Here is a 19461-nt window from a genome sequence, read left to right as displayed (position 1 = left end):
TTGGATAAGTTAACTAAAAGCCTCACCTTGAAATATAGACCAAAATAAAAACCAGTATATTAAGATGTTAGATATTTAAAATAAATAAAATCATTGAGTAACTAGAAGTAAATACAGTAGATTTAAATTAATCAAGCCTCTGAAGGAACCAGATGAATTTCAAAAATGAACACATTTTATTACATAAAAATTTGAAGTGTGTGTGTGTGTGTGTGTGTGCGCGCGCACTGAAGTAAAAAGACAAGAACAAACCATAGCAACAGTGGTATATGAGAAAGTCTGTTTTCTAAGAACCTTGTTAGTAAAGTATATTAAATAAAAAATTTTTGTTAATTTTGTAGGCTCCCACATAACCAATGTCTGATTATTTAATATCAGTATTATTGTATGATAGTTATTTACTAAAGATTCAATATTAGTTAAATTATATTTAAAATTTATTAATTTGAAATAATTATATTAAAAACAGTGTAATGTATATTCATTATTTAAACTGAATCGTTCCTATGCTTGTTTTACAATTACTGAAAACCTTTTCTGTTTACTGTGTTTTTCCTAGAATTATCTCTGTAGTCTTTTGTTCATTTATAAACTAATAATTATTTACTGAATGTATGTGTGCTCTTTTTTATATTAAACTTTCTGGGGTGGGCTCCTGTTTCAACTCTGCTTCCATTTCCCAGCATATGTAATATACTTAAGTCCTGTTGTGACATATTTTTCAGGGGGGAAAGAAAACCCAAAATTGACTTGTTTAGAACTTGTATTGCTGCTATTCCGAGATTGATTCCTGACGGTATGAGCAGAACTGACCTCATCGAGCTGCTAGCAAGGTAAAGGAGAGTCACTATTCGCTGTGCTGACTTGTATCTCTTTTGATCCCTTTAAATCTCAAACCAGCCCTGTTACTATTATCACTAAAAGCTAATGATATAGACATTTAATCCTTTGTTTGATTTACTTTCTAAACTCCCATTTTTGTCTTTCATGTTTTGTTAAACATGTTCTCCCCATTCGTGTTTAACTTTTAAAGTTCTTTTATATTCCCTTACAAAGCCCATTTTTCAACTCCCTCACTTTCTATCTGGCAGTATTTCCTGGGATTTATAAAACACGTTATCCCTTAACATGGGTGTTATCCGTGTATGATGATACGGATTAGGCAATTAATTTTTTGTTAACTCCTACCATCATTTCTTTGGCACCCAGGGTGGTGGCCAAGTCTCATTTTCACTGGTTTCTTCTATTGCATTGCCCACAGGGTTGAAGTTTTGTTTTCCCTTTGCTCTGTTAGCATGGCATAGATCTAAAAAATAAGCAAATAACATGAACCAAACTTAAATATTAGCTTTCAGAAGCTAAGTTGAGGTGGTGGCCGGTTGAAAACCTGCTTTGTTGATGTAGTTAAGAATTCCCTAGATGAGGGGTTCGATCATGAATCTTTTAGGGTTTGCAGATCTTGTGATCTCTGTCACAACCACTCGTCTCTGCCTTCGTAGTTCAGAAGCAGCTGAAGCCAGTCTGTAAAGAGAGAGCTGAGTGTCCCAATGGGCGCCCACCGGAATGAAAGTGCATCTCTAATCGGCAGCGATGCGGCATCTAGTGCAGGAGCAAATGTCTGAACAATGAATGACAGTTTACTTTTCTGTTTCCTTTGCTTCTTTCCCCTATGACGTTTACTTATTGATTAATTTACTTCAGCAGAAAGAAAGCTTCTAGGATTTGGTCTATTTTCTCCCCTATTCCTCTTATTTGCAATTGTGATGTCCAGATCTTGTGTACTTATAAATGAAGCAAGCAGTCCAACAAGTCAAAGATGCATGGTAAATGTGTAGGCCTGTATGCTGGCTCCCAGGCAAGTGCATGACGTCCCCTGCCTTAAATTAGCCAGGCCGCATTGCTGTTCTCCTCATGCATCTATACCCTGAGTCACTGAGGTAGGTGTCAGATGGCATGTACACATTCGTGGATTAAGGGATGTTGAAATAACCTTAAAGTCGGCATCATATAGTCAGTCACTCTCCTCTCCCACAGTTACCTCCCTGGGTGCCACTATCAGACACAACTCCGGGCTCGAGACCCTTAAGCTGGCCCTGTGTGACACTTCTGATGAGCTGCTGCCACTGCTGCTGTCCTGGGCTGACTCCCATGTCGGTCTCGCTGTGGTGCATTTCCTCTTCAGCCTCATTGTCACTGAGGGCTGGCTTAGTGAAGGCCAGGCCTGGTTCAGCAGGGTGAAGGCTGTTCCCTCCGTTCACCGAAACCACCCAGCTTTCCTCCTGTGTCACTGAGGGTAACACTAGCATCCTGCTTCCCAAGCATGTCATTGGGGCATATTTTTAAATGTCACCTGCTTTTCTTTTTCATTCAAGCTGTTTCTAACTCTGATGCCTTTGTCTTGATGGTCAGTCTCTAAACAATCCTCCGCAGGCCCAAATCAGAAATATACTCATATGATGATATGTACTGCAGCCATCTTTTCTGTGTGTGTTTTTCTAATCATTCTCTTTATGTTCTGTTATAATCCTTGAATTTCATCATGTTCATGTCCCCATATGGTTTCGAGTCTTTAAAAGGCAATTTTATATAGCCTCTCCTCTAATTTCTTTAGCCTTAACACTGTCTTTAGGTGTTAGTTTGAAAATGTTTTATTTTTCCAGGTATAGTACACTTATGAGGTTACTACTAAATGTATGCTCATTCTCACCTTCAAGAAATATTTCTGTTAAATTGATTCCATCTTTTTTTGTTCTATTTCCTTTCTTACAACTAGCCATCTTATATTTAACAATAACCTCAGCAGCATGAAAGGAATGATAGAGGTAAATCATGTTCTTCCCAGTGATAGTAAAGGACTGAATAAATGCGAGATGGCGCTAAGACATTATATGATTGCATTTAATTATTGATTGATTAGAGGATAACATTGTATTTTAAGAATTAAAGGATTTTTAAATATAATGCTGATATGGCAATCTGTATTTTCCTAAGTATGGCATTTGCATTATGATCAACATTATTCTGAGTTGCAGTAAAAATACCAACTAGTATTAGTAGGTTGATATGTGAATTTAAACAAGTGACTATAGACTAGCATAGGAATGGATATAACACAAAAAGTGAACGTTGGCCTCTATCTTCATACTTGGTGCGAACCAGTAAAGAGGCCACGTTTACCAAGCCCTTAGTTTTCAGATGCAGGTGGTAAAACTCCTTGGAAGGTTGGGGGTTTGCTGACGGGCCTTTGTTCCCGCAGGCTCACGGTTCACATGGATGAAGAGCTGCGCGCTCTGGCTTTCAATACTCTGCAGGCTCTCGTGCTCGATTTTCCAGATTGGCGGGAGGACGTGCTTTCAGGATTTGTCTATTTCGTTGTCCGCGAAGTGACTGACGTCCATCCCACACTTCTTGATAACGCTGTAAAGATGTTGGTACAATTAATAAACCAGTGGAAACAGGCAACCCAAATGCATAACAAAAACCAGGACTCACAGGTATCGTGTTCTTTTGAGTGGCCCCTTGGAATGTGATCAGTGGTGTTAGTGCATCAAACCCTAAATGCTTTATTCACTTTATTCATTTTCAAAGTGTTTATGATCCATGAAACTGAGTTTTCCTGTAGTTCACATCTTAAATATATCATCTTTCGTGTCTAACCTTCTTCCTTTGATAACAGTGAGTTTTGTATGAACGTAGGTAGTAGAGGCGATTCTACTTCAGATTTAGGTTGCTTCCAGTATATTTAAAGCTGGTACAATAAAAAACGTGGGTCGCCTTTCATTTGAGTTATTTGATTGTTTTGTCCTTGGCACCAGTCCCTATTTCTCATATACAGTTTGTGTCCTTCTTAACCATGAAAGGTGCCCAAATTACTGATTTATGATAATGTGTAAGTCGTAGAACCTTGGAATTTTAGAACTGGATCATAAGCCACCCCAGCTTCCCAGCCTTTAATGAGCATATAAATCACCAGGGGCCTGAGAATCCATTTCTAACAAGTTCCCAGGTGATAACCGCTGCTGCGCCTCGGCTCTGAGTACAAAGGATACAATCCAGTCCCCTCACACTCCACGTAGAAATGTCAGCCCAAGAGTGACTAATAGTGTCAGCTCCAAGGTGACAGAGTAGCCACTGAATGATAGAGGTGAGATACGGAATGCTTGTTTAGACTGCCAGGGACCAGTAAGTGCTTCTTCCTCGACTATGTACACTATTACATGTTTATCAATTCAGGATTATTGAAATTGCTGGAGCTGAGACAGGCTTGTAGCCTTAATTTCTATGATGCACTTTACTCTTAGTTGTTTTACTAGAATGTCTATAAATGCATTTTGAAGCTTCATTTTTTAACTTCTGTCTCTTTTTGAAGCATGGTCTAGCTAATGGCGCTTCCCACCCCCCTCCTCTGGAAAGGAGCCCGTATCCCAGTGTATTCCATGTGGTCGAAGGGTTTGCTCTCGTCATTCTCTGTAGCAGCCGGCCTGCCACGAGGAGATTGGCCGTCAGTGTCCTTAGAGAAATACGGGCTTTATTTGCACTTTTGGAAATACCCAAGGTAAGATTTAGATACTTCATTTACTTCCCTAATGAAAATGCTAAAAAACTATCCTTCTGTCCATCTTTATTACATTTCTGTTGCTATCATGCAAGTATAACTTACTCCATAACAAAGTCTTTTTGACAGGGTCTTAACTAACCCACCTCAATTCCATTTGTAACCAGTAGTGCTAAAGTGAATGTGAATATTTATTTAAATTTGGCTACTTTTCTTAAATATTCTTAAATTTCTCCCAGCTGGTGTGGCTAAGTTGGTTGAGCATCGTCCCATGAACCAGCAGGTTATGGTTCGATTTCTGATCAGGGCACATGCCCAGGTTTCCTGTTCCATCCCCAGGAGGGGGCGTGCAGGAGGCAGCTGAATGATGTTTCTCTCTTATCGATGCTTCTACCTCCCTCTCCCTCTCCCTTCCTCTCTCTGAAATCAATAAAAACTTATTTAAATTGTTTTAGACATATGTTGTCTTTTTTATAGGGCGATGATGAATTAGCCATAGATGTGATGGACAGGCTGAGCCCATCCATTCTTGAGAGCTTCATACATCTCACGGGGGCCGATCAGGTAACTGTAGTGATTTCTGTAACTGTAATGTAGTACAGTGCAGTGATTGTAATGAATGAATGCCGTTCAGTCTTGTTTTAGAACCTAAGTCACATATATACATGAATTTTCTTTACAAATGTAATGCATTAGAACAGTGGTTCTCAACCTTCTGACCCGTTAAATACAGTTCCTCATGTTGTGACCCAACCATAAAATTATTTTCGTTGCTACTTCATAACTGTAATGTTGCTACTGTTATGAATCGTAATGGAAATATCTGATATGCAGGATGGTCTTAGGCGACCCCTGTGAAAGGGTCGTTCAACCGCCAAAGGGGTCGCGACCCACAGGTTGAGAACCGCTGCATTAGAAAGTATTTTTGAAAACTGTACTTTAAAAATTAAAAATACTTTTTAAAAAGTGGCACACAATAAAAAAAAAAGTTGCAGCGGTTTATTTCTATGGTTAGTATACTTCCCCATAGCAATAAAAATATTTTATCTTTGTAAAATTCCAGTCTTTTTGATCTAAGAAGTTCCTCTTAAACCTAATGTTACTGTTAACTATTTTTTTTTTTTTTTGCTATTATGGTATATAGTATTTTTTATATATATACTGGTTAAATTACTGTGGAAAATTTTGTTGAAATTTGTGGCAAAATATTGCACTCTATCTTCAATAAATGTATTTGTTTACTTTGCCACATAAGTTTAAATGCAATGTAGTATTTTATGCTAGTCATAATGTAATTTGACTCATTAAAATGAAGAAAAAACTGTATTTTTTACATTACTAAAAAAACATGTGCAAACTTGCTTAGTTGAGTTTGAATTTAAAAAAAAAAAAGTCATATATTAAGATTTCAAGATTGATGTAAGAGTATCAGACTTTACTACCTGACATTCTTTTTATTCCTGTTTTGGAATGCATGAACCGACCAGAGGTTTATGTGCTTTCTGCATAACACTTGGTTTTTACAACTCACAGATTATGTGTAACCAAGGGAGATAATAAGAAAACTTCATAAATATAAGAGATGGTTATAAATCTGTACAATTTCAAGAATTCTGTTTTAGATGATTAACCTGAATTATGCTGACAAAAAGAGTAGTGGATGGCTCTCTTTTAGTGCTTAACGCAGTGCCTGGCTCTTAGTGGGTGCTTTATAAATATCACTTGAATGATGGAGTAAATTGAGTCTCTGTTCAGCTTAAGGTTCCATTTTTGCTTGAACGATGTATAATTTGTTCTGAAGGTAAATCTATCTCTTCAGTATAAGATCCCAGAATATTACTGAGCAAATATTTATGAACTAGAGGCCCGGTGCACGAAATTCATGCGGGGGGGGGGGGGGGGCTGTCCCTCAGCCCAGCCTGCACCCTCTCCAATCTGGGACCCCGGTGGGATCAGGCCTAAACGGGCAGTCGGAGATCCCTCTCACAATCCGGGGCTGCTGGCTCCCAAACACTCACCTGCCTGCCAGCCTGATCACCCCCTAACCACTCCCCTGCCAGCCTGATCAATGCCTAACTGCTCTCCCCTGCTGGACCAGTCATCCCTAACTGCCCTCCCCTGCAGGCCTGGCCCCCCCCAACTTCCCTCCCCTGCAGGCCTGGTTCCCCCCAACTGCCCTCCCCTGCTGGCCCAGTCACCCCTAACTGCCCTCCCCTGCAGGCCTGGCCCCCCCCAACTTCCCTCCCCTGCAGGCCTGGTTCCCCCCAACTGCCCTCCCTGCTGGCCCAGTCACCCCTAACTGCCCTCCCCTGCAGGCCTGGTCCCCCCAAACTGCCCTCCCCTGCCGGCCTGGTCGCCCACAACTGCCCTCTCCTGCCAGCCTGGTTGCCCTCAACTCCCTTCTCCTGCAGGCCTGGTTCCCCTCAACTGCCCTCTCCTGCCTGCCTGGTCGCCCACAACTGCCCTCCCCTGCCAGCCATCTTGTGGCCGCCATTTTGTGTCCACATGGAGGCAGCCATCTTTGTGTTGGAGTGATGGTCAATTTGCATATTACTCTTTTATTAGATAGGATATACACCTCTAGAGAGGAGCCCATTTTCCAGTCTGTTCCACTTAATCTGTAGAGCACGTCCACATGAAAGTTAACAGTTTGTTTTGGGGCTCTCTAGCTGCTGCAGTGCGCCCACAAAAATTGCATAGTCATAAATGAATTACGTAAGTAGTGGTCCTCAGCCTTTTGGTTTTATAGATTCTTTCGAGAATAATGAGATCTATGGAATCTCTCTCCAGAAAAACACATGTAGGCACATGCGCACAAACCCTTAAGTCCAATTTCAGAAATTCACTATTCTCTCACACCCATCTTGGAGCTCATATTAACCTGCATTAGGACCTCTGTTCTTGAAACTAGCAGCAGGCCACTTGTAGTTGAAAGCAGTTCCTGTGGCAGAACTTCAGTCATGAAGTGTGCAGTAATCAACGTTTTCTCTCTCCCTAGACTACTTTGCTGTATTGCCCTAGCTCGATAGATTTACAAACATTAGCAGAATGGAATTCTTCTCCTATCAGTCACCAGTTTGATGTGATTAGCCCATCACACATATGGATATTTGCACACGTGACCCAAGGCCAAGACCCATGGATTATAAGTCTCTCCAGTTTTTTAAAGCAAGAAAACCTTCCCAAACACTGCTCTACAGCTGTGAGCTATGCTTGGATGTTTGCATACACAAGACTTCAGTTGTTGTCCCCGCAGGTTGATATAAAGTAAGTGTATATGTTTTTGGTATTTCTGTATATTTATACTAATTATGTTCCTATGTAGATTCTCAGGTATTGTGTATTGGGTTTTTTGTTTTTTTGTTTGTTTTAATGATGATTGACACTTTTCACCTTGTGTAACATTTATGACCTTACCTTATTTAAATCTCCCCTAGCTACCATATTTTAAATTATTAGTCCCTCTTCTACCACCACTTCTATCTCACCATTTGCTCTATTTTTCGACATTAAACTTAGCACCATCTGACATTGTTTTTTGTTTTGTTTTGTTTTTTAAATCTCACCTGAGGATATTTTTCTATTGATTTTTAGAGAGTGGGAGGGAGAGGGAAAGACAGAGAGAAACATTGATGTGAGAGAAACACATTGATTGGTTGCCTCCTGCATGCACCCTGACCAGGGTCCAGGTGGGGAGGGACCTGCAACCAAGGTACGTGCTCTTGACCAGAATCAAACCCAGGACCCATTGGTCCGCAGGCCAACGCTCTATCCATTGAGCCAAAGCAACTAGGGCCTGACGTTTTATTTGTTTCTTTATTGTGTATCTCCTCCAGCAAACACATTGGTAATGGGTGTTTCAGGTTTTTGTTTTGCTGCTGTCACAGGTGCTCTGAACATTCTCTAACACGCTAAGACAGTGTGGATGAATGAATGAACTTACAGATGTGCTTTACTCACCTTCATTGCCCCTAGCATTAGTTTTCTTGAAAAATTTCAAAATATGTTGTGTTATTTATCTGTTTTATTTTCGTTTGTTTGTTTTTTGTTTTTTTCTTCAGTAGCCCCATCAATGCTAAGAAAGTGAATATGACCACAAGCAGTGACTCGTACGTCGGCCTGTGGAGAAATTACCTGCTTCTGTGCTGCAGCGCAGCCACGTCCACGTCAGCGTCTCCGTCTGCAGGGTCCGTGAGGTGCTCTCCTCCTGAGACGCTGGCGTCCACCCCCGACAGCGGCTATAGCATCGACTCCAAAGTAAGCTTGCCAGGTCTGCCCGTGCACCAGGTGCCACAGAAGTCATGTGTCAAACTTTCTTTTCCAGGACCATAAACTAAGTTGGTTGAAAAAGTGTATTTGTTACTTGCACTGATAATTAAAAAAAAAAAAAAGAGTTCAAGAAATCCCAGTACTGCTTTCATGGAGTCCTAGTTGGAATAAAAAACTAAATATAGGGTTTCTTCACGGAAAAAAGGGCCATGCTCATTAAATTCATCAGAATGGATATTTTTAAAGTCGTTTTCATCCCTGTTTTCCCTTTCATTTTTTATAGTTTTCACACTCCTTAGTATCCAAAAGGAATGATTTAAATGATTAAATATATTTTTAATTTCCCTAGATTATGTAGTGATATAAATGACACTTGACAAGAACAATTATCTAGTCTTCATGATATGACAAAAAATATTATGAGGTGGCTGAAGGAAATTGAGAAAACATAACACTTGGGGGTCCACTTCAACACCAATGACTCTTTTAGAAATAATTTTGTTCCACTCATTTTTGGGAAAAAAAAACAGGCTATGTGAGGGAGGGAGTCAGCCTGTTATCTGGTGGTGAGACCCTGAGAGACCCACAAAGCCCAGTTCTGTTAATGAACTTGCAGTGAATCGTTGCGTAAAGTGTGTAGACGTTTAGGTATGTGCACCACAGGTGAATTTTGAAGCCCTATTCATTCTGAAACTTTACTTATCCATTGTCCTTGGCCAAATAGTGTTGAAATGTGAAATTATTTAGTTGGATGTACTATCATTAGCAGGTGCTATAAATACTTTTTTTTTCCAGATTATTGGCATCCCATCCCCTTCATCCTTGTTTAAGCACATAGTTCCAATGATGCGCTCTGAGAGCATGGAAATCACAGAGTCCCTTGTTCTAGGTCTTGGCAGGACCAACCCAGGAGCTTTTAGGTAATTATCTGTATATGTTTTCTCCATGCACTAAATGTAAATGTGGCTGCAGGGAGAGAGGGGGCAGTGGAGTACTTATCAGGAGAGCCACTCATCAGTCCTTTTACTGGTTAACTGGCCATGTAACATTTAACAAGTCACTTGATTTATTTGAGCCTTTACTTCCCCATTTTGATTGAGGAAATAAGATTTTACCTTACTTTCTTCACAGAATGATTATGAAAATCAAATATTTACTATGTATAAAATGTTTCGGAAATAAAATGCTGTTTAAATCTTAAAATTCCTACCGAATTTATTTACACAGTGATTCTACTAATTTGTAATCTCATTCTATTGGTTAAAACTATAGTTTTTCCCCCCTCTTAAGAGAATTGAATTATTTTTAAAAGTAATATTGACACACATATTTTACATAATTCTTGATGGGTTTTTTTTATATAAATGAAGCAAATCCTTCCTTTTTGCCCAAAGTTCTGCTTTGTTATTGCCTTCTAGGCTTTGGATTTATTGTTTTGAGATTATCCTCCATTGATATGAGGTGGTATTTGATGTTTTGCCTCCAAGATGATATGCACAATAGAGACTAAATTGTAATATGTGAGGTGCGGGAATAGCATTCATTAAAAAGGAAATTTTGGAAGATTATTTTATGACAAGTGGTGCTAGTAGCAAAAAATGGGATACAAAAATTATCTCAGCTTCTTAAAAAACAAAATCCCATAAATTGAAACAGTTCTGAGGCAAATACTTTATCTGTGGTAATTTCTATAGATGATAAAATTGTGGATGGGTTTTATTTTCTTCTGCTGCTTTTTCTGTTTTCCCAATCTTCTATAACAACCACATTTTTCATTTTAAATCAGAACATAAGCAAAGATAAAATTATCATGTTCATGAAGTTTATACCATTTGACCCATTAATTCCATTTGTAAGAATTAATTCTAAGGAAATAATCAGAAATAAAGGCAAAGGTTAATGTACAAAGATGTTTACTGAGGCAGTATTTATAATAACAGAAATTACATCAAATTTAATGCATTAGTAATATATGAAATGTTAAGGAAAAGTATGATTACCACCCTATAATAGAATACTGTGAATTGATTAATTGCATATAAAAGTCCTTATGCTAGTACTAAGTAAAGAAAAAAAAAAGGATACCATCATATATATGATAGGGTTTCAACTATGTGAAATGTATGTGGGCTGCAAAATGATTGAACAGAAATGTTGACAGTACTTATTTCTATAAATTCAGATAAGTGCCCTATACCATTTTTTCTGCTTTTCTAACATTCTACAATATACAGATTTGTTTTATAACCAAAACAATAAAAATTGTGTTTTAAACAGTAGGATTAGGGTTAACTGAGGTCTATTTACCTCAATATATTAATATTTACATATTTGCACATCAGGTTATATCTGTTCAGCTATTAATTGAGAGAATGTATATCATTTTTCTTCTAGGGAACTGATAGAGGAATTGCATCCCATAATTAAAGAAGCACTCGAAAGAAGGCCAGAGGTAAACTGGGTAGTTTTCTCTGTTATTAAATATTTGTTTGGGAAACACTTATTTGTCTTCTGTATTTTACACATTACACCAAAGTTAGAAATTCAGAAGTAAATAAATAAAAGATTGGCTACTGTAGTTTTCAACCTCTTTTTTTTTTTTTTTTTTTTAATATACAGACCTCTTTCTTCCCACACAGGAGATCTTATGCAGGAACAAATTGTTCTAGCTGAAGTGAGGACAGTTGGAGTCTAGAGCGGGGGCGGCAAACCTTTGTGTAAAAGGCCCGATATTAAATATTTTCAGCTTTTCTGGCCACGCTGTCACTGTTGCAACTACTCAGTTTTGCTGTGTAGACTACTAAACAAGTGGGTGTGGTCATATTCCAATAAAACTTTATTTACAGCAACAGGCCAAATTTGGCCTGAGTGTCATATTTTGCCAATCCCTGGCCTGGATCCCCAAATATAAAGATGTGTGTCAGGTTCTGAGCCACTTATAGAAACCATAGGTCCAGTGGAACAGACAGGTGTGAACCATAATTGGAACAGTGTGTTGCGCACTGGGATAAAGCCATAGATAAGGGGCCGTACAGCTACGGAGAAGAAAGCCTTCGGCTCTGCCTGTAGAGGAAGGGAAGGCATTATGGATGAAGCACTGATACTTTGAGGTGAATTTTGAAGTATGTGCCCCAGTGGACAAGCAAGGGAAAGACATTCTAGGCAGAGGAACAACATTTCCAAACTTCATAAAAGAACCTGGCCATTGTAGGTTCTCTTGTGTCATTATATAAGGGGGAAGGAACTGATTATGCTAGAGAGGAAGACGGGGGACTCCTGGTTCAGCCGTATCCGGCAGACCAGTGGTCCCCATAGGACACTGGCATCTGAGAAGTGCCGGGAGAGCCTGCTAAAAATACAGGTTTCTGGGCCTATTAAAGGAGAGTTTCTAGAGTGGAGCCCAGAAACTGTTTCTTAAGTATCTTAGTTGAGTCTGGTGTAAAGCACTGAGAATCCGTGTTCTTAACATTGGAGAGTCACAGAGGAATTTAAACAAGAGAGGAAGATGGTGAGAAGAGCTACTCTGTTAGAGACTTTAAAACAGCATCCAGCCCTCTAGAGCAAGCATGTCAAACTCAAAGGCTGACACAGGCCAAATAAACAAGGCTTAAGTTTACGGGGGCCGCAAAAAACGAAAGCTTCAATTTTCATAGAAACGTAGGTTTATTTTGATAGAGACATGCTGAATACAAAGGGCTGAAATAAATGAGTAATTGTTAACAAAACAATAGAACATTTTAATAAAAATTAATATTTTTTTCTTGAACTTTAACTTACCAGACACTGAATAGCTGAACAGATTAATAAGCGTAACGCAAATAAACCTATTTTTCTTGTTCTCCGGAAGCGAAATATTTCCTGTTGCGCACACCAAACAAGTCAGTCCAAGACTAATGACGTGGCAATCGGCTGCTAAAATATTCGCTGCTAGTATTAGTGGAGAGAAATGGTGCACCTGCGCATAAAGTGTGTAAGGGAAATGAATGCAACACGATTATAGTAATCATTCATTAGCGAAGGTTATAGTTCATTATTAACCATTGTGTATAACAGGATATTGTAAAAATTAAGCTACAAAATTTTTATGAGACTGTTTCTTACATACTGTTATATTGGCTGGGCTGCAAAAATATTTGTTGTGGGCCCGCGGGCCGTGAGTTTGACATGCTTGCTGTAGAGAATAGTGACAATATTCCCGTTTTGTAATTCGATTTTTGTTTCAAAATGACTTACTAGGGGGAAGTGAAATCAGAAACAAAATTAAGTAACAGTATTTATATTACATTTCGGGGGGGGAGGGGGGAGAAGTCATCATCGCAAGTGAATAGATATGTACACTGGTGTACCTTGAATGTAAGATACATTTTCAGAGCTTTAGGTTGACAGTCTTTCTATGGAGACAAAATAAAAACCAATCAACTAAAACTTTGCAGAAACCTTCAAAGACTGTTAAGAAGCCATCCTGGTCAATATGAGTGAATTGCTGGAAACTTCATAAAGAGCTAAAATACTATTTTTTTTAACCTGGCTTGAATATTTCTGTATTCTGAAAGGCAAAAAACTAGTATGTGGACACAAAAGTGGAAGACTAATAACTATGTTGTTAATCGCTCTGTATTATACAGATTACATTATAATCAAATAATCCAAGGAAAGGAGTGTGATAGCTCCGTCCTAGTGCTGTACCTGTTCCCCTTAGAAGCTGACTCAGGTTGAGGTGTTGCACCTGTTACTCTCAGCATGAGTACTTCAGCCCTAATCAGACAAAACATTTACTCATATCAGGATGATTAAAGACATTTTTATTCTGTTGTTGTTGTATTTATTTTTTGTGTGTCAAAATTCAATGTTAAAATGGAAAACGTAGGCATGACCAAAATCAGAGGACTCTTCTGTCCCTCCTGTGATGTTTTCCCTGCCTTGCTGTCCTATTTGGGGGAGTATCTTAGGGATTCTTTGTCAAAGAGAACAGTTTAATAAAAGCTTCAGTCCTTCAGTCAGGTTGGTAAATCACCTAAAAGTAACGGTAGAATTTTTATTTTCCTCCCCCATACAAGGGGTATCAATCACCGTGGAAAATGTCATGTGATTGTATTTGCTCATTAATTTCAAACTATCTACACATATCTCTTTGGTGCAGTAGCTACCAGAGAGTTTGAAATCTGTATTAACACAACCAACAGAATGTCAATAAGGCACAAAGCTCTAAGGCAGTGGTTCTCAACCTTCCTAATGCCGTGACCCTTTAATACAGTTCCTCATGTTGTGGTGACCCCCAATTTCATTGTTACAAATTGAACATAATTAAAGCATAGTGATTAATCACAAAAAACAATATGTAATTATATATGTGTTTTCCGATGGCCTTAGGCGACCCCTATGAAAGGGTCGTTGGACCCCCAAAGGGGTCGCGACCCACAGGTTGAGAACCGCTGCTCTAAGGCATTCGCAGTATTCTTTGCAAGGTTTTTGATAAATTTCCCCGAAGGATCTTTAATTGATATCTTTGTATCCTTGGAATAGAATATGAAACGGCGCAGGCGTCGAGACATTTTACGAGTACAGCTGGTGCGAATATTCGAACTGCTGGCAGATGCTGGTGTCATTAGTCACAGGTCAGTGCCCGATTTTGCTCTTTTAAACTTTGAAATAATTAGGGAACATATTTTTTCTCTCATGAAACCTAACAGAAAAACACCTTTGCACCCAAAAACCCTGTCTGCATTACTTGTAAACATTACTTAGCGAAGTCAAAGCTGCATCCAAAAAATTAGCTAATGGCTAAAAAATGTATTTCGAAATCTAACATTAGCGCTAGTTTGCTTTGAGGTAAAAATTAGATATAATGTTCCCGTGATCTTGATATCTGTTGGAATGTAGTAACCCAGGCAAGTGGGCAGTAGCCTCTTTTTTATTATTATTACTGATTTAACTATTTCTTACCTCATTTTTAAGATCTCTTTCTTCTAGATTTGTAAAAATCACGCATTTAAAGGTGCCGCATAATAAAGTTTGCATATTCCATTCAACTGTTAATCTATCTTGCTGGGGGGGAACTATGAAATCCACAAACATAATTTGTAACTGTTTTCACCCCTCACCTATGAAAACATAAAGCCTGGGGTTGTTGCTGGACTAGAGGCATCTGGACACTAAGAACAGCCCCTGGTGGAGAATTTCGTCAGCTTAGTGTTGAGAAATAACTATTTCTTAGGAGGTAATGGTGTTGCCTGGTCATTGAAAGAGAAAAATATGCATCTGACCATTTCCCAAAAAAGGTAACTCAAAAGAGATCGTGAAGGTCTTAATAATCAAGGAAGTGTAGGATTGTTACTTCAGCATTTATCCTCGTTATTTCTGAGTATGCTTTTGACAAGTGCTTTTAAAATAGAGCTTTAATCAATGAGAATTTAAACCCTTGGTTTACCATTCTTTTACAGAAAATGGAAAGAAAGAAAAAAAGAAACATTCTGTTTTCTGCCCCCCTCAAAAATAAAGCAGTCCAAGTTAGAAAAAAGTAAACTTGAAACTTGCTGGGCTTGATGCATAAAATTAACCTAATACACATCTGAATCATCTTTCTTCTCCTTTGGTTGCTTTTAATGTATGTTAATGAATGAAGAATCTTTGAATGATAGATACTGTTTGGGAACTGCAAGATGTTGGCTTACTTAAAATTTAACTGCGAAAGCTGTACTCATTGTTGAGCAGTAATGGTTTTGAACATAGTTGTGTGCTTTGGTTTTTTTTTTAAAGAGAAATGAATATAACACTATTGTATGACTGGCTTTTTATTTCCTTGACTAAGTCAAAAAGGTGAATTCTCAATGTCAAGAAGGCAGGGATCCTTGTTTTGTTGACCTAATTGATCCTATGTACATTGTAGGTAACTCAGTGAATATTTCTTAAATCAGTGGATTCTGGGCCAGGTAGAAATCCACTAAATTAGTTTCTCATTCACCAATAAGGCATGGCCTGGATTTTAAACACTCATTGACAGAATAAAGGAAAGATTTTCATCATGAATTCATTCAATATACAGAGTGGGCAAAGTAGGTTAACAGTTGTGAATATGCAGAACATAGAATTTATTCTTGTATTATTATTTATTAATGTGTTATTTTCCATATGAACAACTGTAAGCCTACTTTTGTCCCACCTTGTAATGTAGATGTTTATTAGAAGCTATTCACTAGTAAAAAATAATTTTATTTTTAAAATCACATATCTCAGATGTACTTTTCAAGTATAACACAGAAAAGTTGACCAAAATAAATGTAAACGTCATAGCTAATCATTTATGTAGCACTTATCGTTCATTGGGCCTTTCATATATGATGTCAGTTATATTCCTAGTCAAATGCTCTGAAGCAGATACTAATCTCAGGCTTAATAACTGATGGAACAAGAGTGGAATCCAAGACTTCTGACTCCAACCAGATGACCCTCTTCCACCCAGTGGGTTCTAGGTACCAGAGCCTTCACCTCAAAGAGAATCTTATTGCAGAGATTCTCGAGGCAGCTCCATGGGGCTAGACAGGAGATTTGAAAACCAGCACTGTTACTTGAATTCCCTTATATTTTTATATCCCAAATAATACTTGTCCTGGAGTTGTGCTAAAGGTATAATATAAATATGCATAGCAACTATGAGACTGGTTAGAACTAGTCTTTCCTCTTCCTTCCTTTCTAAATTGGTCCTCCCTATCCCGTGTGCCTCCTTATTTCCTTACTTTGAAAGCTGTATATTTTGATGGAGAGGGAATAACACTTAGCACTCAGAATAGTTGATTCAAGTTAGATATGGGACTGAGTAATATAAATTGCAGTAGTAGTTCCTTGATTAAGAAGCACCTTTTATTTTTACATAACGCCTGAGCTATGGAGCCAACTGCAAGAAGCACCATTTATGTTTATATCTAAGTAAGCCAAGCACACATTCATTTAACTTTTGTGTATTGAGTTGCATGCTACCATGAGCATGCAGAGTTCTAATTTTGATTACTTGGAATTTGTTTTGATTTACATTTATAGTTTGAAATCACATTTTCTTTATCACTTATTTTCTTGAATATTTTCAGTGCAAGTGGTGGCCTTGATAATGAAACACATTTCCTCAACAACACTTTATTGGAGTATGTAGATTTAACTAGACAACTCCTGGAAGCGGAAAATGAAAAAGACTCTGACACACTGAAGGATATACGATGCCATTTTAGTGCCTTAGTGGCGAATATCATTCAGAATGTTCCAGGTACGAGTTTTAGTTTCTTAAACCACTGTTGAATATTAAGGGACCACCATATTTATTCTTCCCCTCAAGTTCTGTAATCTAAGTTGATGAAGCAACTTGTGAGTATACTGGGTAATTGTGTCAGTATTCCATGAATGGCAAGAGTGTTTTGCTTTTGAATCACTATCAGTGATTAGAAATTTTTAAAAAGCAACCCAGCATAGATTTTCAACGATCAAGACAGCAATGCAGAAATGTGAAAGAAAAAAAAATCAATAAAATAAGCTCTTTGGACAAACTTGTTCTAGATGCAAGAGCCAAGAGCATACTGCCCTAAATGATAATTGAGGATAGAATTAACAAGATACTTTTGAATAATGGAGAGGATATGGGCCATAGACATAAAGTACAAGGATACAGTGTTAACTGAATGATTCATTTAACACATACGTGCCTGTAATTGACCACATATTATATGCCGGGTACTGGTTCAGGCACTAGGAATATGGATACATGCAATTTCATTTCAAAAAGTTATAAATATTTTACAAGTGAAAGACAAAAATGTGACTATAGCCTTTAGCATACAATGTAAATACAAATGTTTCTGGAAAAAAATTAAAGTTGTTACCTTAAAAAGTATATGCGAACAGTTGGCTTTTAAAGTAAGAGCACAGTTGTGTTTTTGTAAAAGGGTCCTGTACGAACTTCTTTAGGTATATTATTTTCAAGTGCAGGAAACCTACTTTGAACTTTTGGGGCAAATGATGCTGTTAAGAGGAAAGGAGCACTTTTTCCCCCTCTAAATTTTCTGACCTGAAGCTCACTAATGTACAGGTATAATTTAATCAATTGCTAAACACTTATCTGCAACTTCCACATTGATTCATGATGACACGGTTGCATTTCCTCAAGACAGACCGCTGCCGAGAACTGGTCGAATGGGATTTTAAAATGGAAAGAATCCTGGGAGAGCCTGCCTCTCAACCAGTGGTTTTCAGATTATGTTGTCTTCCCTCTGGTGCCCACAGCAAGAGGCAGCAGGTGGAGCACTGTGCTTAGATCAGCCCCCCTTTTATTTGTTTTGTATATAAAGCGGCTACGTGAGGATTCTTTCATAAACACAGCTGCACCGCTGAAAACATGCAAAGTTTTAAAATAATGTCTGTAGTCCAAAGCTCTCTCATGAGAGAGACCAACCAACCAAGGTCAGAGGTGTGTGTGTGTTGCTAATGCCCTGGCCAAGCTCACCATGGAGCCAGCAGCAGCCCAGGGGCGGCAGGCGTTTCCCTCCCCCATCCCATCCCCCCGTAACGCAGGCCCCGGTGACAGGCTGCAACCTCGGGGCTGTCACTCACCTCTGTATAAACGATTTGTCACTAGAGAGGCTTTCGTTACGTCAAAATGAAGACATTTCTGTTTTACAATGTTACGTATTGAATAACAAACAAGTTGAAATGCACTTTAAAGTGAAAGAAATGGAAATGACTCTTTCTCCGTCTGTGTCCTTTACAGTGCACCAGAGAAGAAGCATTTTCCCTCAGCAGAGCCTTCGGCACAGTCTGTTCATGCTGTTCAGTCACTGGGCAGGCCCTTTTAGCATCATGTTTACTCCCCTGGACAGATACAGTGATAGAAATATGCAAATTAACAGACATCAATACTGTGCACTAAAGGTATTTACTTAGAAATCTGATTGCTTTTTCCTTATGTTAGGAGTGTAGTTAAAATTTTTGTCTCAATGTCTAGTGTTATAAAAAGGGTAGGGATTTCTCCTGAGTACCTGAGAGTATTAGAATGTATATATTTGCTTGCTGTATTTTTGTACTGTAAGTTTATTTAAATGCATAAAATACAGTACAGCGTAAGAACCTTCAGAATCTACCCCAGATTTTGAATTCCATTGTCTTAAAGAACTGAGGATCACCTAAAAGAAATACCTATTTTTTTTTCCCTACTTAAGTGCTTTCTCTTGCTTGTTTTTTGTTTTTGTTTTTTGCTTCTTTTCCGGTACTGTTCAAACTCCATGTCTAATTTGGTACCATGATACCTACTACTCATAATAAATTACTTAGTTTCAAAAATCACTATTGTGCTTTTCTTTGTAAAGACAGAAAGGTGTTGTAGCTACATAAGCATGAGTGAAAATAGCCTGCCTCTTCTCATTAAACAACCCCACGTTACCTGCGAAATGTTTTAAATGTAATTCTAATATTATTGTTTGAAGGCTATGTCTGCTGTGCTATGTTGTGGCCCTGTTGCAGATAATGTAGGACTCTCATCAGATGGCTATTTGTACAAATGGTTGGATAACATTTTGGACTCTCTGGACAAAAAGGTAATGATCGGTAATTCCCTTAACATTTCATAATTGTCATTGCATTATCTGGAATTATTGTATGGC

General features: G+C 38.3%; 1 protein-coding gene across 10 annotated transcripts in view; it reads left to right on the top strand.

Moving 5' to 3' along the window:
• The window catches only part of FRYL (FRY like transcription coactivator), a 246965-nt gene that overhangs the window by 155427 nt on the left and 72077 nt on the right, over positions 1 to 19461 (top strand). For 9 of the 10 annotated variants that reach the window (XR_004971662.1, XR_004971663.1, XM_036333414.1 and 6 more), the window contains 12 exons: positions 726 to 833; positions 3257 to 3494; positions 4370 to 4555; positions 5033 to 5119; positions 7554 to 7822; positions 8617 to 8812; positions 9620 to 9744; positions 11219 to 11276; positions 14348 to 14439; positions 16906 to 17078; positions 18573 to 18733; positions 19285 to 19395. Coding sequence is in view for 8 of the 10 variants with exons in the window: in XM_036333414.1 (XP_036189307.1) it covers positions 726 to 833; positions 3257 to 3494; positions 4370 to 4555; positions 5033 to 5119; positions 7554 to 7822; positions 8617 to 8812; positions 9620 to 9744; positions 11219 to 11276; positions 14348 to 14439; positions 16906 to 17078; positions 18573 to 18733; positions 19285 to 19395 (1804 nt within the window). In the remaining 2 variants the exon portion in view is untranslated. The remainder of the gene's footprint in view (positions 1 to 725; positions 834 to 3256; positions 3495 to 4369; positions 4556 to 5032; positions 5120 to 7553; positions 7823 to 8616; positions 8813 to 9619; positions 9745 to 11218; positions 11277 to 14347; positions 14440 to 16905; positions 17079 to 18572; positions 18734 to 19284; positions 19396 to 19461) is intronic. The other variant, XM_036333368.1, reaches the window with a different exon arrangement.

The sequence above is a fragment of the Myotis myotis genome, unplaced genomic scaffold, assembly GCF_014108235.1.
Source record: "Myotis myotis isolate mMyoMyo1 unplaced genomic scaffold, mMyoMyo1.p scaffold_m19_p_1, whole genome shotgun sequence".
NCBI classification, from domain to species: Eukaryota; Metazoa; Chordata; class Mammalia; order Chiroptera; family Vespertilionidae; genus Myotis; species Myotis myotis.
This window is presented reverse-complemented; position numbering and strand designations above follow the sequence as displayed.